Source organism: Colias croceus, chromosome 2, assembly GCF_905220415.1.
Source record: "Colias croceus chromosome 2, ilColCroc2.1".
Classification (NCBI taxonomy): domain Eukaryota; kingdom Metazoa; phylum Arthropoda; class Insecta; order Lepidoptera; family Pieridae; genus Colias; species Colias croceus.
The window spans coordinates 3,608,671-3,635,157 of NC_059538.1; the positions used below are offsets into that span (position 1 = coordinate 3,608,671).

General features: G+C 38.3%; 3 protein-coding genes across 3 annotated transcripts; 1 reads left to right on the forward strand and 2 right to left on the reverse strand.

The window, feature by feature from the left end:
* Positions 1-3,901: 3,901 nt before the first annotated feature.
* LOC123699818 lies at positions 3,902-5,176 on the reverse strand. The gene has a single exon (XM_045646855.1). It carries the CDS (start codon positions 5,093-5,095, stop codon positions 3,902-3,904), a length of 1,194 nt encoding a protein of 397 aa, XP_045502811.1. The 5' UTR covers positions 5,096-5,176.
* Positions 5,177-9,072: 3,896 nt separating this feature from the next.
* On the reverse strand, positions 9,073-11,717 carry LOC123703162. The gene has a single exon (XM_045651075.1). It carries the CDS (start codon positions 11,654-11,656, stop codon positions 9,191-9,193), a length of 2,466 nt encoding a protein of 821 aa, XP_045507031.1. The 5' UTR covers positions 11,657-11,717; the 3' UTR covers positions 9,073-9,190.
* Positions 11,718-11,733: 16 nt separating this feature from the next.
* Positions 11,734-12,869, forward strand: LOC123699829 (the record flags this gene model as incomplete). The annotated part of the gene is made up of 1 exon (XM_045646866.1): positions 11,734-12,869. A coding segment is annotated over one exon (1,023 nt), but the record flags the coding sequence as incomplete, so codon positions are not given.
* Between the last annotated feature and the right edge of the window lie 13,618 nt (positions 12,870-26,487).

The window sequence follows — 26,487 nt, forward strand, 5'->3', positions numbered from 1 at the left end:
TGTATTCATATAAAAGACTGGAAACCCGTTATTTTAATTTACCTGGTATCCTCATTTTAACTACAACATAGCGTTCTTCTGTCAAATGTGGTTCTATCCATGTTCAAACCATAGACCACAATTTATTACCTTGCAATAGTTAAAAATAGAAATCCTTTAAAAATAACAAACATTGTACACAGCATTAAAATACACAACAATATCTAGTTAAACTTTGCGGGAGCGATTTGACTTTTTTAAAAAAAGAAATAAAATAAAATTAAAATTAAACTTATTTAATTACTTAACTATAACAAGTGGACGATTTGGAGTCACAAATGTTAATGCCAGAATTACATGCAATGATACAAGCGATACCTTATTGCGAAACAAATGTTTTCCATTATGTGGAATGCTTATGTTAAATTGCAAGAACTTTCCGGTGGTCTTGCTGAGGCCAGCGGAAGGCTATTGCTCAACCTAACACAGAGGGTTGGGGTGGATGCGTAACTCCTCCCTCCTTAAGTGCGAAATTATCGGTTTGTTCATTTTTAATAACTATCCGATGATTTCGCAGACACATTACATTTAATATCTTATAACGAAGTAAGTAAAGTAAAAATAGAATTACAAGTACAAATATTAAAAATAGAGACGTAAAGCCTAAAGTAGCACTGAATCTAAAATTTCTTTCACTGTTAACCATTTCACTATCACTGAACACTGATTGCTTTAATATCGTTGACATATATTTAACTTCGTCCAAGTTGATTCCTCGCATATTGAGTACACGTGTACTGGATAATGTTGGAGTTCTATTCACAGGTAATTGCGGCAAAACTATAATTTTTGTTGGTTCTACCGGATCATTCTCAGTGATTACTTGGTGAGGGCGAATCGTTATATTCTGGATCTCGATGCTACATGGTTCGTCGATGGTCATTATGTATGTGCCCACGACAGGATATTTGCTGACATCACCATTGCAAATTTGAGTCAGAGTATTTCTGTATTTTGAGAAAAGTATCCAACTTATAGATGTGATTCTTTGCATTCTCACATTCTCTATATTGATTAGCTGTTGTTCGCAGTGCATTGGGTTTCCTTCAAATTTAAGCAGTTGTTCTATGCAAGTAGTTTCAGGATAAGGCGTTTGATTTCGTTCATCGCATAGAAATTGTTCTCCAGCAGCGAGCGATCGGCACGGTTTTACGATCGGTAAGTATTTCATCCCCTTTGCCAACAGGTAAGGATATTTAGGAAAAATGGAAAGGGTTTTACTATCGGATGCACGGTACATAGGTATAGAGTATAATTTGTAATAGTTATAAGTATAATTATCTGTAATTGGAACCTCCATTATGAACGTAATCTGGTTTTGTTTAATATACGATTTAACATTAATAGTTTCTTCTAGTTTTACTAAGTTTGCCTCACTCGCTTTAAACACTAAATTTTCAGTTTGAGATATAAGAATTAAATGTTGCAACAACTCAGTAGAATTAATAATACTTTGATGTAGTATGGATACTTTACTAAATGCTAGAGCAGTCTCTATTTCTCCTAATTTTATAAAAATAGTACGAAAGTTACTTACAAATAAATTTAAAAGGCTTACAACATAAGTAGTATAAACCCAATGATTATCCTTAGATGCTAATTCCTTAATCATAGATTCTACAATTTTTAAACGCTTATCTAATATTTTAGAATTTTGATTTAAGACTTCAGTAGAATTGATAAAACTATCGAGCATTTTAGATATTAAAGTAATTTTATTTCTAATGATAGTTTGATCGTTTTCAAGTTTAGCGGTAAGTTTATCGTATCTCATTGCATCACTATAGTCTAAATTTCCGGTTATAATTTTAATTAAGGAGCCTAGAGGATTGAGGATTCCTCTCTTGACACGTTTGTGTGGGACTAACTGTTCATATTTCTGAATCGTTATGTCACGAATATATTCAGCGTGATATTTTGCCACTTGAAAATCGTGTAAGTATGAAATATTCTTATTAATTAAACTATCGAATTCACTGTATTTGCTAATAATAAAATTTAAGTCATCATTAATCTTATCTAAATTTAAAACCTTAATTATAGTCCAATAGTCTGTTTGAAGATATGCTTGCCCTTCTTTCACAGGATAAATTCCCGGGTTATGTAGAAGAGGTTGTAGTCGAAGGGCCAGCGCGGACCTCATCACTATCAGCCAACACCACCTGCGGAGGGCGTTTTACATTTATAATAGGGACCTTAGTCTTCCTTTTACCAATCTCTATCGGTACAACGTTCCTTGAACCTTGTCCTATAACCTTAGCTTTATGGAATCGCGGCTTATCCTTGCTTTTTCGCTTATTAACGTCTTTCGCAAATATAATTTTTCCTGATGGGAGATTGATTTGATCTTCTCCACCTCTCCTATCCTTTACTTTTTGCTTAGTTTCGATCATTTTCTCTGCTAAATGTTTATATAGAACCTTTAGACGTTTGGCATGATCCTTAACTAATTGCTGTATATAATGCTGCTCGAAATCAGCGTTAAATAAGCTACCTGAATCCGTGTGACCAAATACGACTTCAAAAGGGGTTAAGCCCGTAACTGAATGAATTGAACTATTATAGGCAATAATTGAATACATCATTACTGATACTGCATCCGTGCATTTCTCTTCATATTTCGCACATCTATAAATTTCACTAATGGTCGAATGTAAACGCTCAATTAATCCCATTGAATTAGGATTATTAGGTGAGCCGATATGAAGCTCAATTTTATGTAAATTCAAAAATTCTTTCATTAGCTCGTTGTTAAATTCACTACCGGGATCTGAACTAATCTTTCTAGGGGTGCCGTAAAACGAAAAATACTTCATGAGTGCACGTACTACCTCTGCCGTTGATCTATTGTCTATTGGAATGGCTTGACCTAACTTACTAAATGCGTCGATAATAGTTAAGTAATAATTTCCTTCTATCTGAAAAATATCAATAAATATTTCTTGGAACGGCGCGTCTTGTGTTTGAGTTAATTGTAAAATAGGTTTAAATGGATTACGATCATACTTCATTTTAGAACACGTTTCACAAGCATTAATAAGGGCTGAAATAGTTTCCTGCATATTGTGCCAAAAATAATTTCTACGTATACTTGCTAGAGTCTCTTTAATACCGCGGTGACACGTTTTGCCTTGATGGTGTTTTATTATAATAGCCTTTTGTTCCTTCTCATCTTCTATAAAAACTACACGCTCCGTACATTCAAATAGCAATACTGTATCCTTTCTAAATAATTCTATGACAATGCTAGTGAATTGTTTGCGATGTTCATCATCTTCGAAATAAATGAAATACTTAACTTTCGGTTTAATATACTCTTTTAAAAATTGTTTTACTAGATCCGGGTTATTAGTAGGCAAGAATACTTCTAAAACCTTTTGCTTTTCACGTGAAAGGTCGTGAACTTGCATTTCGTTCTTAAACCACGTATATACTAGAATTTGATTTGGTTTTGTGTCTATTGCTTCATGTAATATAGGTATACCGGACGATTCTACTATATTAGCTGAATGAACTGTATCAGATTTCGACGTTATAGATGGTGACCTGACTGGGTAGTCACATGTTCTAGGAGAACTCAGCGCCGTTAGAGTTTCAGAGTCGGGAATAGATATCGTTTCACTAGAATCGCGTTCTGATATAGTAATTGTACTAGAGTCGTTACGCGTTCTTGGCCTATTGTCTCTATCGCCTATATTAACAACCATAGATTCGTTTTCGTTATCGGAATGCGTAGCGTTAACCCTAATTTTAGATAAAGCGTCCGTGTTTAAATTTTGCTTCCCAGTATCAATCATAAATTTGGAATTAATTTCAGGAATATAAATGTGTGGCAATTTCAGATTTGGATCGCAATTTGATTCTATGATTTTTTCTTGGTAGAGGCTTTCGTTTGAAAATTTTTTTCATCAGACGGAAGCACATTAATGTCTTGAGTATCGTCAGTGGGTGTATAAATCTCATTCTCATCGTATTCGTAATTCGTATCGTAAGGATTACAGCCATAGTAATTCGTATAGTCGTAAGGATTATAGCTATAGTAATTCGTATAGTCGTAAGGATTGTAGTCATAGTAATAATTGTCATTATACAGTAAGTCGGTTTCGTTCACTCTAAAACCTGGCTGAGTTATATTTTGTGGTCGAGGGGGTGCTGTCCTCATGGAAATGTCAGTAGTCTCAAAGTGGTTATTTTGAGGAGGTCTTTGACCAAAATTCTGTGGCGTTATACCAAAAGTTTGAGGAGGCCTATAACCAAATTGTGGATTTTGATTGAATGAAGGCCTATACCCGAACTGTGGGTTTTTATTAAACGGTTGTTGAGGTGTAAATTTAAAACCAAATTTTGCCTGCTGTGCATTTTGAGGTACATTTGGTATCCCAAAATTAAATCTTTGTTGAGGATTATTTTGTAAAAATTGGGGCACCGTAACGTTAGGCGTTTGCCTCGGCAGCGTTGTATTATTGTGGATACGATTGCGCGATTGGTATTGCTCGTGAAAATTAACTTCTTCTAAAACGATTTCTAAAGCCTGTTCTAATGTACTAGGTGATTTCAGTCTTACAATACGCACCATGCTTTCGGGCAAATTATATAAGAAAACGTTCAGGGCTGTATGATTATAAATCGCAATTTTCGCGCGTTTAATTTCCATATCTACCGATAAATTTACCTTCGATATTAATAATGATCGAATATTCTGTATCCTATTACAAAATTCAAGGTAACTTTCGCCGGATTTAATTTTACAGGACTCGAGAGAGATTTTTATGCAATCCTCACTACGCGGATCACCAAAATGCTGTTCTAGTAATTCCTTTAAAGCGGGCCAAGTATTAATGTCTTCGCGCTCCGATAATAACGCGGCGGCATCGCCTATTAATCTACTAGTTATGGCATGTAAAACGTAAATATTCTGTTCTTCATGCCCTCTAAATTTATTAATTATATATTCACATTTTCGAAAGAATAAATTCAAAATTCTTTTGTCTCCACCAAAAAGAGGAATAAGCTTTAACATATCACTCGGAATTGTTATTACGTTTACGCTTTCCATGTTAAATAAGTACAGAGTAATTAAAGTTCTGAAGTCTTTAACCAATTACAATAATTTCGAATTATAAAAATCACACACACACAGAAATCAATTTAAAACACAATATAATAAAAATTTAAATATAGCACAATAAAAAAATTATATGTTATCAATTACTATAAAAATTAAAACTTGAAGTAAAGTGAATCACATATAAAATATAAAATTTATTAATTGAATTACGATCAATTTTGAGATCATTTAAATCAATTAATATTAATATTTCTTTATGCAAAAATTCATTTACTTTTCTTATGTAAAACTTTTATTTAAGTTACACTCTATAGCTAATTAGTCTGTGCAGAGTTTTATGCAAGACAATTCTTAGAATTAAATACGATATTCCTTATTGTATAAGTTATAACTAATTACTGATTTAATAGAATTTCATATTAAAACCAGATCCGTTATAATGAGAGACGTTCAATCCCAAAATAACAGTTAAAAAATAATTAAAAGTCAAAATTACACTCTCGTGAAAAGGATATAGGAATATATGAGAAAGGATGGCAAAAAGTTTTACTCACCAACCGATCGTCGATCCCATGTCCTCGTCGTGGTCGTTTAACAAATTTATATTTCGGTTCTTTTAGGATAGCACGGCCTTTATAGCAATGTTCTAGGGCTAATTTTGAAGACCTCTAGGCATGCAGACCTTATGTGGCTATCCTACCGGCTGCGCCAGTTAAACTTTGCGGGAGCGATTTGACTTTTTTAAAAAAAGAAATAAAATAAAATTAAAATTAAACTTATTTAATTACTTAACTATAACAAGTGGACGATTTGGAGTCACAAATGTTAATGCCAGAATTACATGCAATGATACAAGCGATACCTTATTGCGAAACAAATGTTTTCCATTATGTGGAATGCTTATGTTAAATTGCAAGAACTTTCCGGTGGTCTTGCTGAGGCCAGCGGAAGGCTATTGCTCAACCTAACACAGAGGGTTGGGGTGGATGCGTAACTATCTTAATAACTTGTTACTCGGATCTCCGAGCTCAAAACTGTACTGAGTTGTTACGAAAATAATATAAGACTTTACTCAATGTAAGTGCATTAGATGTGCCTGAGAAAGAAGACGTGGGTGGCACCTGTTGCCTTGGCGACCGCCCCTCGACGAGATTGGAGCATAGATTAATATAAAACTTTGTTATCTTGTATGCTTGATGTAATAAAGGCGAATAGATGCGTTTCCAATTACTTGTTAACATATGTGATCATATTGTGTATATTGTGTTCAGCCATTATTATTACAAGGATCAATTAAGGATTAAGATCATCGAAATATCATGCACATTTTGCGTTTTGAGTATTGTAGATTGGTTTGTTTTATTATTAACATTTATAACGGCTAACGGATTACGAAATTTTGTTTTATTCTTGATAGTATTTATTATAGAAGCTCTATCTAAAGAGTGATTTAAATAACATTTTTATTATTTCAGTTTGTTTACAGGAGAATTAACCATATCCTTACAATATACATCAGTTAGATGTTAGAAAATAAAAACAGCGCAAGTATTCTCAATTTTTCTCAAATATGAGTGACTTATGACTGACACAACAAAACGAATTTTCTACGGACGTAATTCTTTTTTGAGAAAAATTATTATATTTCCTTCATGTTTTATGAAGGAACGTAGAACACAATCTCATAAGGCATATAATAGAATAAGCTACATTAAATCTATACTGCACATTTTATTAAAAGTTTCAGAAAGCTTAAAGGAAGTAAATCTTTTTTATGCTAGGAATCTGATTTCTTAATCATTAAAGAAAAGCAGACTTATTATTTTATCTAATGATTGAAAACTCTTTTATACCTAATGAAGTCAAAAAGGTTTATCTTTGTGCGGATTAGAGATTCTTCGAAATCAGCCATGTTTTTTTTTATATTATTGCGAGCGAGTACTTATTCAATGAATTTTGTAAGAAATTTTATGAAGCATTGTTATTACCATGACCGCCTCCTTGGTACAGTGGTTGACGCGTGAGCGTAGAACCGAGGGGTCCTGGGTTCGATTCCCGGTGGAGACGAAGAAAAAAAAATGTCTCGGTCTGGCAGGACACAGTAGGCTGATCACCTACTTGTCCCTAAAGGAAGTGGATCAGTGAAACAGATGTATGCATAATGCATCTGCCCCTTACCCCACTAGGGGACACGGGACTTCACACATTGTTATTACCATATCAATTGTTAGGCTTATATTATTTTTAGTTGTAATAGTTGTATAAAATGAAGTTAAATCAAATAAAAACCTTCGTAAACTTTACAAATAAAGGTGTGTTATTTATATTTTTTGTCGACTATTATTTAATAATTAATATTTAAAGTTGCTACGCTTATGAAAATGTTTCAAAGGTTTCCGCTCCATAACAATTAACTGAATCTCTGTCCTACAGGATTATAATATTTTATAAACCCCTAATTAGTGAAAGCAATAAATTTTTATAATTCCCTCTGTTTCCTTCCCTCATTGCTTTTTAAGAGAAAATAAAAAGGAGAGGAATCTGGCGACCTCTTTGAAAATACATAATAAAAAAAGCTAATGAAATCAGATATAAATTAAAGTTTAGAAAGTGAATAGACCGGGAGATATTGACACACAATTTCGAGTCATTTGTAACAGGATGGCGGTTCTACAGGGGTCTTAGTACGCAATGACAAAAAGAAAAATGATGGTGTGAACGCTGGTACCGGCGGCTTAGTCGCGTGGGCGTTAGTCGAACTCTTCGGAAAAATAGTGAAAGTCAAACAATTTGTAACACAAAAATTTTAGAATTTACCGATAGCCCATAAAAAAGAAGTAGGCGGTACTGTCATGCCATACTTTTCCGGTGTGACTTACAGCCCGCCATACCGACGCCAATGTGTTGATTTAAAAAAAACAATTCAACCATTTGTACCAGGCTAACTTTTGCACAGGTAACCATCGTTGTGCAGCCATTTACGAAAATCGCCGTGCCATACTTTTCGGACGATTCCAAATGGTCGCCATACCGCTGCAAATCTGCAATTTTTTTTTCTCGCCGAACGATTTGTACCACCTGAAATTTTTTTTTCAACAACTCCTGAATGATTATTATAAATAGAAGTGTGATAATGCCATACCTGTGGGAGGTGGCGAATGTGTATAAGATTTCTTTTATTGTAAGATGTTATTCGTATTTTGAACGATTTGTAACAGTATGGCACTAATTTTTCCTGTAAGTTTGAGGATCAACGAATATAAATACAAAATTTCAAAGATCTAGGTGTTGGAAATCTTCACTTATTTTTATTTATTTATTTATTTAGCCTTTATAATCCATGACATTTAGATACAGTTTACAACAAAAGATACATAATACATGAAAATATTAAAAATGCAGTTAGGTAAGGCAAATCTCTCCAAAAATCCAAATGCAATACCTACTGGTACAAAAAGTTTGGCGAAAAAAAATTTTTTGCAGATTTTTGGCGGTATGGCGACCATTTGGAATCGTCCGAAAAGTATGGCATGGTGATTTTCGTAAATTGCTGCACGACGATGGTTATTAATACAATATTCCACAGGAGAGGTCCAAGGACTGAACCTTGTGGAACACCGCACGACACCCTCCTCTCGCTCCACCCAGCCTGAGTAGGATACGCCACAGCCCTGTCCGAAAGATATGATCGCAGTAGGCGCATCATATATTCCGGAACGCGGTGAAAGTGCAGAGCGTCTAAAATCCTGTCCCACGGCAAGGTGTTAAAGGCATTGGCGATATCCAAGGACCCCTGTAGAACCGCCATCCTGTGACAAATGACTCGAAATTTTGTGTCACTATCTCCCGGTCTAGAAATGTCACAATTCACTAGTTCTAACAAGAAAGTATAAAATGCCGTTCCATAAAGAGGCAACGTTAAAAAGTATAAATTAGAAATTAAAGACTTTTTAACGGATTTTAAACGCGATTTAATCATTATATTATTTTCCCGACGTTTCGAACACTTTACAGCGAGCGTGGTCACGGGGAGACTGAGATGTTGTACGTCTTGACGGTCATTCAAAAATTGTTATTTGTAAACTACCTCCACCTATTCCTCCGTAGTTGGTATGTGGAGTATTTTTCCGGATGTTGGCAGTATTGGCTGATCGTGTCTTCTAGTCTTTTGGTACGTTTGACATGGGATTTTAAATTCTTAATAACAGGATCCCAGGTGTTAGAGAGTTTCAAACCATCTTCTCTATTGAAATTTGGATGTTTTTTAATTTCAATAGCCTCGCGCACAAGTCTTGGAAAAAATTTATTTTCTCTGGCAAGGATTTGTGGTTGGTCAAATCTTATGAAGTGGTTGTTGTCCAGTGTGTGTTCACATACCGCAGACTTTTTGTGACGCCGATGCTTGATATCCGCAATGTGCTCCTTCAGTCGGTTAGCAATGCTTCTTTTTGTTTGGCCGATGTATGAGAGACCACAATCACAGTCTAACTTGTACACGCCTGCTTCTTGTAGAGGAATATTACTTTTAATTGGTCTCAAGAATTGGTTTATCTTCTTGTGCGGCTTATATATAGTTTTAATTGAAGCTCGTCTTAGGATTCTTCCAATTCTGTCAGTAACTCCCTTCACATATGGTAGGTAGGCCGGTTGTCTTTCAACTGTGTGTGGCTTCGTTCGACTCCTGTGATGCTGTGGAGGCGCCTGCAGCTTGTTGTTACGTAGTACCCACTTGACATGCTGCAGTTCCCCGCTGAGGTGGGCAGCATCACAGAGGTGGCGGGCTCTCTGAAACAAAGATTTACCGACAGAAGCTAGTTGGCAAGGGTGGTGGTGAGATTCACCATTGAGGTACCTATCAGTATGAGTGGCTTTCCTATACACTGTATGGTTGAGCATGCCATCCCGTCCCCTCATTATTAAAATGTCAAGAAAGGCTAGACGGTTGTTAGTTTCTAACTCCATGGTAAATTGGATGTTTTTATGTATGGAGTTAAGATGTTCTAAAAATGCAGGTATATGTTCAGTGGGGAGTATTGTGAAGGTGTCATCTACATAGCGTTTATATAGTCTCGGTTTGACTGGTGCTGTGGCCAAGGCTCTCTCCTCGAAGTCTTCCATAAAAATATCAGCGACAACGGGTGATACTGGAGAGCCCATGGCCACCCCATCAACCTGCATGTAAAATTCACCATTCCACAATAAATAGCCAGATGTTAGGCAATGTTCTAAGATCTCTGCATATTCTAATGGCATATTGTGTTCACCTAACCTTTTCTTAACAATATTGATGCAATCAGTCACCGGGAGATTAGTAAAAAGAGACTGCACATCAAAGCTAACCATAGTTTCATTGTTTTCGATATTTAGGTCTTTTAATATCTCAACAAAATGGTATGAGTCCTTAACATAAGCACTGGTGTTACCTCTGAGGGGAGCGAGCACCCTAGACATGTGTTGTGATAGTTTTTGAGTGGGTGTATCAATTTGACTCACAATAGGTCTTAATGGAGTATTAGTTTTGTGTATTTTAGGTAAGCCATACATCTTAGGAGGTTTCACGCAAGATGGAATAAGATACTTAGTGTCAAGATTTAATGTCGTTTTGTGTTTATTTATAAGGTCAGTTGTTTGTTTCATTACCTTGTTTGTTGGGTCCTTGTCGACTTTTTTGTAGGTGTTTTCGTCCGACAGTATTTCCGACATTTTGTTGTTGTAATCTGACGTATCCATTATAACCGTTGCGTTTCCTTTGTCAGCTCGGAGTACTATTATATCTTCATTCTTTCGCAGGTGTTTTAAAGCGATAGACTCAGAGCGAGAGATGTTAGGTTTCGGCGGTTTGCAAGTGCGTAGTATACAAGATATGTCTTGCCGAATCGCCTCTGCGTCTTCTTTAAGAATGTTGTTTTTGAATAAAGTTTCCTCCACATGACTTATTATTTCTTCGCAAGGTATTTTTTGCGGCGCAGGAGCAAAGTTTAAACCTCTATTCAGTACCTCAATAGTTTTGTTATCAAGAGTTTGTTTTGACAGATTGACAACTGCTGTCACTTGAGGTTGACATTCAGTGACGTTTGGATACTCAGATGACATTGAGTTATTCTTCTTGGCCAGTAATTTTTCAAATTTTTGCTTTTGTTTATCCGTGCATGATTTGAATTTACTATGTGCACGATTATCTAAGATGTTCAAGCACAGCTGCCAATCTGTATCTAACATGAAATTCTTTAAGTTACTTGCTACATTTTGGATCTCAATGTTGAGCCTTTCAATATCCGATCGGTGTCCAGCAATTACTTTAGATAACAATTTTTGACTTGCCTTGTTTAGAATACTTGCGCTTCCAGCTATGTCCTTTTTTGGTGCTATTCGACAACAAACTGGGATGATATTATGTTCTCGACATTGCTTCATGAAATTCAGGGATGTCAAAAACCTCGAGCGCTTTGTCTTCAGTTCTTCTAAACGGCGAATTTTGTTAGCATTTTCCAGTCCGTACTGGTCTACATAGTATTTTCTAGGGTTTGATTTTACGCGAGTATTATACATTTAGAAATTAAAGACTTTTTAACGGATTTTAAACGCGATTTAATCATTATATTATTTTCCCGACGTTTCGAACACTTTACAGCGAGCGTGGTCACGGGGATGCAGTCAAACCGAGACTATATAAACGCTATGTAGATGACACCTTCACAATACTCCCCACTGAACATATACCTGCATTTTTAGAACATCTTAACTCCATACATAAAAACATCCAATTTACCATGGAGTTAGAAACTAACAACCGTCTAGCCTTTCTTGACATTTTAATAATGAGGGGACGGGATGGCATGCTCAACCATACAGTGTATAGGAAAGCCACTCATACTGATAGGTACCTCAATGGTGAATCTCACCACCACCCTTGCCAACTAGCTTCTGTCGGTAAATCTTTGTTTCAGAGAGCCCGCCACCTCTGTGATGCTGCCCACCTCAGCGGGGAACTGCAGCATGTCAAGTGGGTACTACGTAACAACAAGCTGCAGGCGCCTCCACAGCATCACAGGAGTCGAACGAAGCCACACACAGTTGAAAGACAACCGGCCTACCTACCATATGTGAAGGGAGTTACTGACAGAATTGGAAGAATCCTAAGACGAGCTTCAATTAAAACTATATATAAGCCGCACAAGAAGATAAACCAATTCTTGAGACCAATTAAAAGTAATATTCCTCTACAAGAAGCAGGCGTGTACAAGTTAGACTGTGATTGTGGTCTCTCATACATCGGCCAAACAAAAAGAAGCATTGCTAACCGACTGAAGGAGCACATTGCGGATATCAAGCATCGGCGTCACAAAAAGTCTGCGGTATGTGAACACACACTGGACAACAACCACTTCATAAGATTTGACCAACCACAAATCCTTGCCAGAGAAAATAAATTTTTTCCAAGACTTGTGCGCGAGGCTATTGAAATTAAAAAACATCCAAATTTCAATAGAGAAGATGGTTTGAAACTCTCTAACACCTGGGATCCTGTTATTAAGAATTTAAAATCCCATGTCAAACGTACCAAAAGACTAGAAGACACGATCAGCCAATACTGCCAACATCCGGAAAAATACTCCACATACCAACTACGGAGGAATAGGTGGAGGTAGTTTACAAATAACAATTTTTGAATGACCGTCAAGACGTACAACATCTCAGTCTCCCCGTGACCACGCTCGCTGTAAAGTGTTCGAAACGTCGGGAAAATAATATAATGATTAAATCGCGTTTAAAATCCGTTAAAAAGTCTTTAATTTCTAAATGTATAATACTCGCGTAAAATCAAACCCTAGAAAATACTAAGTATAAATTAGATAGAACATAGAACTTAAAAAAATCGTACATAAAAGTAATGTTTGTTTTCCTTTGCGTAGGTATCTATAAAATGCTGATAACATACATACATACATACATACATAGCACTGCATCGTTACAAGAGGGCAAAGTGCTTCGAGATCCGACCGAGAGGTGCATTATCCTCGGATAATTGCAGTGTCTTTGATGTCGTACTATGTCCTACTAGAGCCATTATATACGGTCTGGATGTATTCACCAAGAAATCGCATTGTGGAAACATATTGAGTGCGTACTGTGTACAAATTATTGTTATAAACTTGAGCTACCCTAAGAAATACTATAAGTCATAAGACACACCTATAAGCTACTTATAAATTTCACTAATCATTATTTATAAATACATAGTAATATGTAAGACAGATTATTAAATAGCAAATGACATCTAATAAAAAATTACATACCTATAGTTATACGATACTAAGCTCATTATTTGAATAATGATTTATTGAACAATGAACAGCATTCTATCAAAATACTGTAATCATTGATTTACAACTGAATTAATAATTACATCTGATTTAATTATGTACATTCGAATTCCAATAGTATTTCAAATGAAATTACTAATTTCTAACAAAATTTTAAAGTAAATACAGTATAATGTTATTTAGATGCATAAAATTTCGTAACAACATAATAATGTGGCGTAGCACGATGTTCCCGTAAACTCGAAGCAATTTTAAATTTATAAGCATAGCATCAAAGCTTAATTTGTTTGCTGAGCGATTTAATTTTAAATTACAACTTGTATTTGCGGAGGGCCACAATTTTAAGTGTAATAGAGTGGAATCATGTTATAATTAACCCCTAGGCCTTTTGAAACAATCAATTTTATAAACTGTTACTCTGTTTATTTGCATACCTTAATCTGAGATCCTTACTTCAAATTTAGATATAGCTTGCCATCATTTCTTAACGACGTATTTTAAAAAGCTGTCAACGCAATAACTTAGCACATGATGACGCGCGATGGTGACCGAAATAATACATGCAATATCGAAAATATAGTAATGATTTTATTTGTAAATCCGTTTCAATAGATTTTCTTTAATTTGCCTTATGTAGTAGACATGGAGGAAAAGGTCCATGGGCTTACTTTGCTTTACGATAACATCCGCTCTAGCGCCATTTTATATAGAGGCATAATAAAATTGGAATTTCCATATTATCTCTAATGAAATCAAAGGATTTAAGATGCATAAAATGTTTAATATAAATAAAACGATCGTATTTTCTGTATTGGGGCTATGTCCTGATGATCACGTTTATAGAACTCAATCTCGTAAATGGATTTTTTCATGTTTTACGTATTTATTTATATTTATATTATTTCTGTGAAAAAATGTACAATTTTCAACATTATATGCAAAAGAAACGTTGTTTTGCTAAACGTTGTTTAAAATGCATACAGAATTAAATACGTAAATGTAAAACAATAATATTCTATTGATTACATAAGCCTCTTAGAGAATCTAACTACAATTACTTTCAAGTATGCACTAGAACAATAATTGGTCCGAGCACTCTCATCTATTGTATAAGCTTGCGGCTGCGTGTAATCCATAATCTCGCAGCTGGTCTCAGACGATAATGTAATCTTCAGCGCAAAGGACTAAATGCCATTTATTAATTAGTAATGCAATTTACTAGTAAATGAGTTTTGCCTTAGGTATTGTATACTATATATTAATTGGAAAACTATGTTGAATCACACACATTAGCAGATCTACGTCGTACGTAGGTAATGTTCGTCAGGGTCGAACGCAGGTCGAACGTAAGTAATAAGTAAGAATTAATAATAAGTTTTTATAGGCGGCAGTACGAAAATCGAATCGTTTTAAATTTAAGTCATTTCCAAATATTTTATACTTTTTAAGAAACTCATTTTCCTCTATTTTATGGTATCATTATGAAAAATAATAAACAAAGATTATTTTGATGATAAAAATTTGATTCGTTGAGCCTGTTGAAAGTTAAGCCGCGGATCGTATTCTACTACGAATTTAGTATCCCATAAAATTATTTATTTTCAATGTAAAAGCCTTTACGAGTTTCACCACTTGACTTTTATCTTATAGTAGTAAAGCTTAAGAAATCTTTTCTTCCAATGGCTATAGAGTTTCCTTGATTTATGGGTATTTTTTTTCCTTCTAATGATACAATTGCTAACACTATGTGGTCCCATACATTTGATAGTTATCTTAAAAGGGGATCGTAATACATAAAAAATTTAAAAATTACGACCAGCAAGTAGCAAATCTAATAGGATTGTGCAATAGCATATCGACAGTAAACCAAAGCATCGCGCGTGGAATATGTAAGCAGGGAAAGGGTACAAGCCTATCTTTGAGATAATTACAATAACTTAGGGCTGAGGCTATTCCTATAGGAACTCCATTATGCGGAAAAAATAACAATGGAATAACCAATATAAATAAGTCTCTTATTTGTGTCATTTTTAGAATAATTTATTCTGTAATTAATTCTCGTTTAAAATTCACGTACTCTACATGGTTGACGATTAATTTAAAATCATTTATTTAATTATATGAATTCTTTACATATGTATAAATAATATCCTTTTTGCGGATTAAAAATTTATCAGGGTTTATAACATGTCCGAAAAAATGGCATAAAAGCTGATTTAAAATAAACACCGCGATAGTAATTTATTAAAATCAACTCTATACGCGGAACACAATACTATCCACTAAGTTCAGATTAAACTCCGCATTGTATTGCAATTTAGATTAATAAAACTCTCGGCAAACTGACCGTAATTCTATCCCTTGAGAAATTTTCCACAAGATAACAAGCCTATCCTATCTATTTCTTTAACATAGTTCGTTATCTTGAATAAAATCGTTTGAAAGTATTGTCTCTTGAGATTTGAAATTACGCTCGAGGAAAATTACCTTAGGTTTATATTTTTAAATTACTGAGCAAAATTTTTGGGAAGTTTCAACCCTTTTGATAGTTTCGTAAGTTAAGATATTAAATGTCATTTTATTAATGAGGTCGCTCTCTTTTGAGGTAGTTTTATGTTGTGGTTGGACATTTAAATTAATGAAATTACTTATATGTTTTTATTTATAAGTGAACACTAAAATGTGTCACTACTTACTAAATATTCTGATATTTACTTTAACTGTTCCTTTGTAGCATTTCTTGTAAGATAAATTAAAAATACGTTTGATGATTAAATATTATATACATAATAGAAATTAAAGGAACAAAGAAAACATTCATCACAATGCACTGTAAAAATTGTTATTTGAATAAACATGTACTTAAAAATTTCCATAAATAAGTGCAAGAGTCACAAGAATTAGAGAATAAGACATTTCAATAAATACTTAATCAATAATCTTAAAAAATCAGTTCATATGTAGATCCATTCAATTTTAAAATTACAACAAAAACAATGCCATATTCCCTCGGTTTTCGGTTTTATAAAGTTAAAATAAACGATAAGCACGAATTGAGGACGCGATGATCACATTAATACATAACTTTCGTTAAAATATTCCGTAAATTTTGAAGCTTTTGATAACATTTTCAATGAAAATATTTGCAACATTTTGTATAACGTATAACATTTTAAAAAATATGTTAAAAAATGCCCTTAAATTACGATCCAGATTTATTTGATTTCACGGTAAAAAATTATTTGTAGTTTATAACAGTTGGTGGGTTTGTTACATTTTATTACTGTTTCAAACAGATGTCTTATCTCATTGTTAAAAAGCAAAACGTTTGTTCCATACATAAGTCTTTAATAAACTTGTTACAATGAAATTCTATCTTCTACTACGGGGGAGTGTTCCGCTTTAACGCAAGGGTTAGGAATATTACATATTTATTTCGCTAATCGAATTTATTTATATTTCGTGTTTGACTTTCTATATAATATTATTTTCCATGCGGAATAATTGTTTGTTAATATCTATGGGATATAAATCCTATACCTTGTAATTCACTTTACTTAGTAATTCACGTTACCAACTACCACGTAGAAACACCAAATATCTACTCAAAGTGCTTTGATTAATTATTGTATACCAGCATAGTACCAAAATATTCGAATTAGTTCAGGATACATCGCCCATTTTTGCAAGTGACTACTATCAAGCTAATTTTCCGTTTGTAGCTTTATTTTGATGAGACGCCCAATAATTTCGTGAACGAAAGTCTCGATTGTGGTAGCTAACAGAGATAACAAGGATAAAAATTTTTGATTTGATGGTTCTCAAATATTTATTACTACTTAACTGAATTTTTTTTTGTTCAATCTCAAGATAATTACCTAAATTATTCGAAAAAATATTTGTCCTACAAAATCTATGGTTGGTTCAAAGAGTCCCCCTTTCCAAAGTGTATCGATAACGATAACGATCATCATAAATGATTACTAACAAGCTGATTTTTTTGTTTTCACTTAGTTAATGTTTATATAATTCAACAGACGTATTGCGTAATAAATATTTGAGAACCATCAAATCAAAAAATTTTATCCTTGTTATCTCTGTTAGCTACCACAATCGAGAGTTTCGTACACGAAATTATTCGGTGTCTCATCAAAATAAAGCTACAAACGGAAAATCAGCTTGATAGTAGTCACTTTCAAAAATGGGCGATGTATCCTGAACTAAATGCATTTGTGTGCAAAATCAATTGGATTGACGTGGGTGGGTTTGACAATAGGAAGACTTGTACAATGCGTGAACTATGCGTTCCAACTTTACCATATTTTCAAATACAAAAAAGCTAAAACCAAAAAAATATACTATACTAGTACTAAAACAATATGTAGTATAATTTGTGACGATTATATAATTCATTTTTACCGACTGAAATCAATGTTCGATGTATAAAAAAAATATTATGTGCATTTTTTTATTCTTTCATTAATTAGCAAATATAACGCAATTAAAACTTGAAAATAAATTCCACGCTCCATATAACATCCTGATTCGTGTAAATACTCATGTTTTCCAAACTCCGGTTCCTGATTGGATTAAGAATCATTGCCAAATTCATACCGAGAAAAGTTAAAACGTGGGTAGTCATTTGAATCAAAATACATATTTCAACTTTTCCTACTTTGCCGATTTTATCTTTTTGCACGTTGCAAAATGTTCAAATTACAGATGAAAGTTTAGAAACTCATGTTTGTAAAATTGACAGCTTTAAATTGAACATTTAAATTTCATTGAAATTGGTTACTTTTTTCAATTTGTATTGGTAATGTTATTCCAAATATAATATTTGTAAATGTACAAGCAATTAATCAGACTTTATGAATAGGAATACACCTAACATCACGCTCACTGTAAAGCTTTGTATTGCTTTTATACCGCTATATATGGAGGGGATACAGAGACCAATGCTTTGCTAAAGTTTCTCTACCTTACTAGGTTTCCATGAATTAATTACATGTGTTCATTTGTTCCAGTTGCTAATTCATAGTGTTACCTGAGGAGGACTTAAATTTTATATATTTAAATCATCTTACCTGATGAGGACTTTAATACATATTTGAGGACACTTTTTTCATTGACCAAGATTAATAAATATCTTTATTACTAGGTAGGTATTTCAGCTACTTTTATTCGAGTATTTCAGTTAATTGGTTACCCATATCTACATGTTTCATTTTAAGAATATTATGATCTTCATTTGATAGGAAGGAAGAAGAGCATAATACCATCTATTGAAATACCTTCTATTATTCTGGTGGCTATCAACGTGGACATGGATCAAATTACCATCCCTGTCTGCAAACCGATTACCTATTCCGTGTAATATACACGTAATTAAGCGTTAAACTAGACACAAAACAAGCAATCCATGGAGATTATTAATATGCTAATCCAGAAACTAAACAGATTTTAACAGAATAGCGTAGCGACACATCGCTCTGAATCGCGCAAGCGAAATGTTTCGCTACATGCTTATAATGCGCGTAATTTATGTACGTATTTAATGATCATTTTCAGGGAGTGAGCTCTTTTCAGGAATTCGTTGGTTGTTTGTTCTTGGTCGTTTGGTCTCGTTCTCAGCGTTCTGCTCGCTGATCAATAAATAATTAATTAATTGATTATTAAAATCAATTAATTGATTGAATTTTGATAATTCATAAATAACTTGTTTATTTCTGAGTTGTTAAATTTTTATTGCGGCCAGATGTAAATAAATACATCCTACAATCATGCCGCCGCCGAGCGTGCCGCCGCTGCCGCAGCGACGCGCGACTCGACCGCGCGCACTGGGCCGCAGGGTCTATAGTCGGTCGGTTGCCGCACTTGAAATGGGCCTGGACGCCATTGCCGCTTCCGGCCAGGCCGCAATTGTGGCCCGCTCAACAGCAACTGGCCGGCGTCCTGTGTTGGTGTCGGAACCTCAGTCAGGAGCCGGCGATGAATCATTCCTGGCGAGTCCACTGACGTTATCGCCGGCCCAATCCACTGAATCCGTATCCTCAATTACTCGCTCACTCACACCGAGTCGTCAACAGGCCCTGGCTAGCGCCGCCACACTAACGCCGGGCACTTTGAAGCGCGCCGCACAGGCACCACTGCCACGTACTCCGCGCTTCCCAGCCCCCTTACCGGGTATTCCTGTGGGACGCTTTCCCTCCCCTCCCCATAGAGTAGGAGAGAAAACTCTCACAGCGTCCCCGCCTCCTCCTCTGAACATGCCGACGATGTCATCGGGCTCTCCTATGGAGATCGGGACAACCGGCCCGACATACGCGAGCATGGCCGCGTCCCAAAAATCCCCAGCGCTCCCACCCTCCACCTGCTCCGCCGCCGTTGCGCCCGCCGCGACTAACACTAATATTAATACGACTGCGACCGTCACTGCAGCCTCCGCTTCCCCCTCTGCTGCTACCGGCACTGCAAGCGCCGCGCCACCTACCAAACAGCCCAACCGCTACCCCCCTCTTATAGTGGAGACACTGCCCGACTGGCCGACTCACTTTAGGGAGCTAAAAAAGGTCCTCGGGCACACTCCTAACGGACGTCCATTTGGCAAGGGTGTCCGTTTTATACCAAAGACAGACCAGGAGTTCCGACTCATCCAGCACTATCTTACACAGCTGGAGAGCAACACCGGAATCTCTTGGTTCTGCTACTCGCTGCCCGCTGAAAGAAGCGTAAAAGTAGCAATCCGCGGCCTGCCGGCTAACACAGAACCGGCACTAGTAGAGACAGAGCTGCGAGAGCTCGGGTTCATCCCAGAGCACGTGCGCGCAATCCCCGCTCGTCCAGGTAGGCCGGGCTGTTTGATGTTCGCGCAATTGCAGCGGACCCCGGATCTAGTCCCAGGCATTTATGAGGTGAGCGAACTGCTCTGTATGCCTGGGATCACTATTGAGGCCTGGCGCGGCAGAAAGGGGCCTGCGCAATGCCATCGCTGCCAGCAATTTAGACACTCCTCCCAAAACTGCCACCGGCCAATAGCCTGTGTGCGGTGCGGTGAGAACCACCCGGCGAAGGAGTGTCAACGTCCGCGCGAGGAACCACCAACGTGCGCCAATTGTGGCGGCGCTCACACGGCTAATAATGCGAACTGTCCCATCTTCCGCAAGGAGACGCGCAACCGCCGAGCAGGCACCGTCGCACGCACCGCCGCAAATGCCCGTGCGCCCACAACAGAGGCCGATGCACCTGGCTCGCTCATGGCTGCCGCCAACCAGCCAGGGCCGACGGGAAAGCGCCGCCGTAAACGTGGCAAACGCACACAAAAGCGGCCACCCGCTGCACAGCCTTCCGTGCCACTTACTGCAGTGCCAATCACTGCATTGCCTAGTGTACCGCCTGCAGCATCCACCTCTAGGCCACGCTCTGCGCCGCCTGCCGCGCCGCAACCTACCCAGCGTAGCAAAACGTCCAAACCCACCGTGGTCGCCGCCCCCGTACGGGGGACGAAGGCGAAGCGAGTGATGCCACTGGACCCCCGATTAACCAAAGTAATCAGTACCCTTAACCAGGTGCTGATAGCCATCCAAGAGCAGCGTGACCCAGTACCGCTGATCTTGGGCTGTATCGCGGAGCTTTGCGCCTCTTATGTCTGAGCTCCGTATCGCTTTTTGGAATGCCGACGGGCTCTCAGCTCAAAAAGCCCGTCTCTTCAAAACATTGCTCTCCCAGCGTCAGGTGGACATCGGCCTGGTTAACGAGACACACCTCAGACCAGCAGACAAGTTGAAGGTTTCCGGATACTATGTCTACCGGGAGGACCACACCTCGCCGATCGGGACTGCTTACAGGGGATTAGCAGTCCTGGTCCGTCGGAAACTCATCCACCAACTGCTGCCAGTACCTCAGTTGCAGTCGTCGTACGCCCTCGGCGTAGAAATATGCATAGACCGCCAGCCCATCCGTGTGTTCGCCTTTTACAAGCCGCCACAAAATCGACTGGCAGTGGCTGATGTCCGAACCTTGCTGGACTCGCCACTGCCCACGATCCTCGCTGGCGACTTCAACGCGAAACACACGGCGTGGAATTCCAACACCGTGAGCCCGGATGGTAGACGCCTACTGGACGATGCAGACCGCCACGGTTACGAAGTGCTAGGACCAGAGGTCCCAACGCACTACCCGTACTGTGCAGCCCACACTCCGGACGTCATCGACATAGCAGTAGCCCGCGGCCTCGTTGCCGCACCGTCACTTGACGTCCTGGATGACCACCTCATCTCCGACCACCAAGCTGTCCTCCTGACACTGACAATGACTCCATTGACGACATCGCTGCCTTCTCCGAAACATCGCCAGGACTGGAGAATCTTCGCCGAACACATGGCTGAACACTCTCCGTCCTTCAGAGTCGAGAGCCCTGCAGACGTCGACCGACTCGCCACGGACTTCAGCGCAGTCTTGTCCAATGCGCTTCGCGAGTCCAGACTCGACGCTGCATCCACTCGGAAGAAACCCCAGCTCCCTGCCTACATACTAGTGATGTTAGAGGAGAAGAGGAAGCTGCGTAGACTATGGCAAAACCTGCGATGCCCAGCCATGAAGACGCGGCTGAACGCCCTGGCAGCCAAGATATCAGACGCACTGGAAACGGTAGCAGTCGAATCTTGGCACACTGCCATCGAGCGAGCCGGCGATGACTGGTCCGGCATGCACCGCCTTTGCCGCCAGCTCTCCAGGAAGCCCTCTCCGATTAGACCCCTCATGGCCGGTGACGGAACCCCACGTTACCGCGCCGAGGATCGAGCGGAGATCTTCGCAGACTTCCTGGAGAAGCAGTTTACGCCTAATCCAACTGTTAATGTGCAGCACGTAGAGACCATCAAGCGACATGTGATGGACTACTTAGAATTGCCAATACCGCCGACAGAAGATCCCGTCGTGTTCTCCCCTGGTCGAGTCCAAAGGATGATTCGACGAACTAAACTGCGCAAAGCCCCCGGTCCCGACCGGGTCACCAACGAAGCGCTGCGTCACCTACCCCCGCGAGCCATCGCGACGCTGACGCGGCTCTTCAATGGAATCCTCCGTACCGGGCACTTTCCATCCCCGTGGAAGCTCGGCCGAGTCATCCTGATTCCCAAGCAAGGCAAGAACATCATGCTGCCTGAGAGCTATCGCCCCATCACACTTCTGTCCTCGACCTCGAAAGTCTTCGAGAAACTACTGTTGCTGCACATTACGCCCCACCTTCAGCCACGCGACGAACAGTTCGGCTTCCGCGCCGAACACTCCACCACTTTACAAGTGACGAGAGTACTGCACCACCTCGCTACCGCCTACAACAAGCGAGAACAATCAGTCGCAGTATTTCTCGATATGGAGAAGGCGTTCGATCGCGTCTGGCACACCGGACTCGTCTACAAGCTGTCCACGTCTACTACTCCGCGTCGAATAGTTAAGACCGTGGCCACCTTCCTGCAAGACAGGCGTTTTCAAGTGGCGGTTGAAGACGCTTTGTCCACAGAGCGCCCCATCCGAGCCGGTGTGCCCCAGGGAAGCTGCCTGTCGCCCGTCTGCTATAGCAGATACACGGACGACATTCCAGTCGCTGGCGGAGCTATTTTAGCGTTGTATGCCGACGACGCCGCGTTTATCACCACCTCGCTGAACGCCAAGCACGCATCGGTAAAGATGCAGCGAGCAATGGATGCGCTTCCCTCATGGCTGGAGGATTGGAGACTCAAGGTCAACGTGGGTAAAACTCAGGCGATTTCCATCGGGCGGGCGCGCATTCTGCCGCCCCCGGTATCACTCATGGGCGAGAGCGTCGAATGGTCACCGACGGCCAAGTACCTTGGTGTGACCATTGACAAGACGCTCTCGATGCGGCCCCATGTGAAGAACGTAGTTGCCCAGACGCGCGCCGTGCGGAACATACTCCGCCCCATGCTAGCGTCTCACCTGCCTCTCCGTACGAAGCTGTGCATCTACAAGGCGTACGTTCGCACGCGACTCACCTATGCGGCCCCAGCGTGGTTTGCGCTAACCAAAGAGACAGACCGCAAGTCGCTGCGAGCGCAGCAGTCGCTAGCGCTCCGCACCATCTCCGGAGCACCACGCTTCGTACGGAATCAGGTCATCTCCAGGGACCTGCGCATGGAGAGCCTGGACGACTTCGTTCGTCGCCTGAGTTCCTCTATGTTCGCGCGCGCCGACGGAGCGCGATCCCAGCATTTGCAGGGCATCGCGCCATACCATCGGAGACCGCCGGACACAAGAGGCCTACCACGTGACCTAGTCTCTTAGGACACGACCGCTTCCTCGCCGCTGGCTGACGGGCGCCCCCGGCACCTTGCCGGTGGGCTCGACCTCGCTAAGCGGCGGGTGGCTCCACCCACGGACATTCCTCCCTGCAGCAGCTAGCAGATCGCCCGCGATACACGCGGGCTCGATCGCACTGCAGCAGGACACCTCCCGGACACGACACCTTGGACCATTAGGTTCCACCCAGTGCCCCGCCTGTAGTTGCAGGCGGCGTTGCCACCACTGAAAGGGGCCGTCGCCCCGAACAGTTACCCCGAGGCCTGTGAAGGCCTGCGTGGATGACCCGATGATGATGACGTATTTAATTAGCTATTTCCCATGGTTTACCTGCGTTTAAAACCACAGGAACAAAAAAATCTGTGTCTTGAACTATGTTCTAAACTTCACCTAAATTTGTGTAGTGATTTCGCCAAATACCTAAGCGTAAAAGACTAGACACTCGCATTTAAAAGATGTATATTACATTGCATGAATGTAATATGATTTAATTGTTTAAAATATACACAAAGCTACATGAAGCTTTTATTTCATTGGCTGATTGCTTGTACGCCACTTTGATTAATTAATTATTTCAATAACATATCATTTATATTGACAATGGATTCTGGAGTCTGAAATGCTTGCCCCGGGGCAACCAATTAAAACAATTAAATTCACTTCGCTCTATTTAACTTTTGATAATATAATAAAATGTATGTTTTCTTAAATACTCAATATTCAGCTCAAGGCAAATGCTACGAATATGCTACGAGATAAGTAGCACTTCGTAGCGGTATAATGAAACAAAATACTATCAATAATTTTTCTTGGTGTTTTGCATTATAATGTAATTCTCTTGTATAATGTATTATTTCTTGTTGAATTCTGTCTTTTACGACAGGATATTGTACACCAGTATCAATTATTTATAATAACAAAAATACATAACCGTGAATTGATTGAACTGAACTTCTTTGCAATTTATATTTTTCTTTGTAATAGCCGTAAATCAATTTTAAACTTACCCCAATTACGACCTTAACTGATATACTATTCATTTTATGTAAATTTTTCGCGTTTTTGTAAACTAATACCTCCGTAAGAGCTCCTCTGTGTACATACCATTTTAAACCCATAATGATGAATATCCTTCACAGAACAACGTACCCGGACAGCTAATACAATAATAACATATACAAACCTGAAGTGCGATTAGTCGAGCGGCGTGAGGCGCGGCCGACTGCCGTCGTCAACTTGGTGACATGTCTGCCCACACGCCACGACCGCGTCACCACCGCTGACGCTGACCACTGCACTACACCACACCACACTACACTTCACATCATTATACGCACATTTACACTACACTTTTACACCTGAAACAATAGAATGCACATTAGATATTATGTTTAAAACAAATGCGTGTTTCTTTAAAGTCAAACTCAAAACTAAAATTTTATGCTTATGTAGAATCATTTTTTTAAAGTACCACCGATTCGAAATGTTGCAAATCGTGCTCCTTGCTGATTTTTCTTACAAGAAGTTAAAATGTTACTCTTTAGATATCAACAATACAAGTCGTGAAGGTATAAAATATCAGCAGTCGGTCTATAAATATCCCAAAACAACAGCTTTAAGTTGACATCCCTAAGGTATTAGGTATGTTAGGGAAGAAAAATAAACAGCGCACAATCGTTCATCTCACAAACGCAATAATATTTATGTGAACAATTTCTAAGACATTGATCCATTGTGAAGTTGTGTTCGATGTCTAATTTCGAAAGTAATTTGATTTGATAATCGTTTTCCTGTATTTTTTTTAAATAGACATTTGATTAATTTATTTATTAAAATTTTCTTAAATTACATAATATATCATTCTGTAACATAATTAGTTACAAAACTATAGTAGCTTTTTGTTCAAATGTCTCGTTTACGATTCAAGTAATTTTGTAATTCAGCAATGCTCAGACCCTAATTTTTGTTACTACAACAGTATTCTGCTAGTAACTTATTAATTTCAGACAGAGTTTTAGCGAACTATGCTGCTTTCTCTATAATAATAACTTTGTTTTCTCTCATCGTTTAGTAAGATCTGTAAAATACAACGTTGGTCGAAATTCTTGAAAGTTTTTAATATTAAACCTAAGTATTAAACCATAATAATTCAGCTTTCAAATAATAATATCGACGATTAATCTCAACAGTAATAGTAGTTTCTCTCAACAATAAGTGGAAAGTTTAGAAGTCTAAAAGCATTGATGACTCGACAAGAATTGAATTTTCTCTACTCTGCTCTACTTTATTTTGGAATAAAACCTAAACGGAAAATTTATCACAATTTTGAAATTAAATGGCGGACATAAAATATTTATAACTTGAGCTATCGTAACTTGAGTATAAATGTGTCAGTCATAAAACTCGTCATATATAATATCCAATAGCTAAGCACAAATTTTAACGAAGGAGATTTATTATGTTTAATATTTATTTTATGAATTAATTTTAAATTGCAATCTTTGCATAAAGTTAAGATTTTAATTAACAAAGTTAATTAGTAAATACCTAACTACTCGTATTTCCAATGTATCTATAAAATGGATCGTATATTAATAAAATATTATAATGAAAAAAGACCTTATTTTCTCGTAACAATATTGAAAACATTTATGTTATATGTTAAAAATACTTCTTAGTTTATTACTTGCCACTTTATGCCGAAATCATGAACCTAATTAGATTAACCGTCTAATT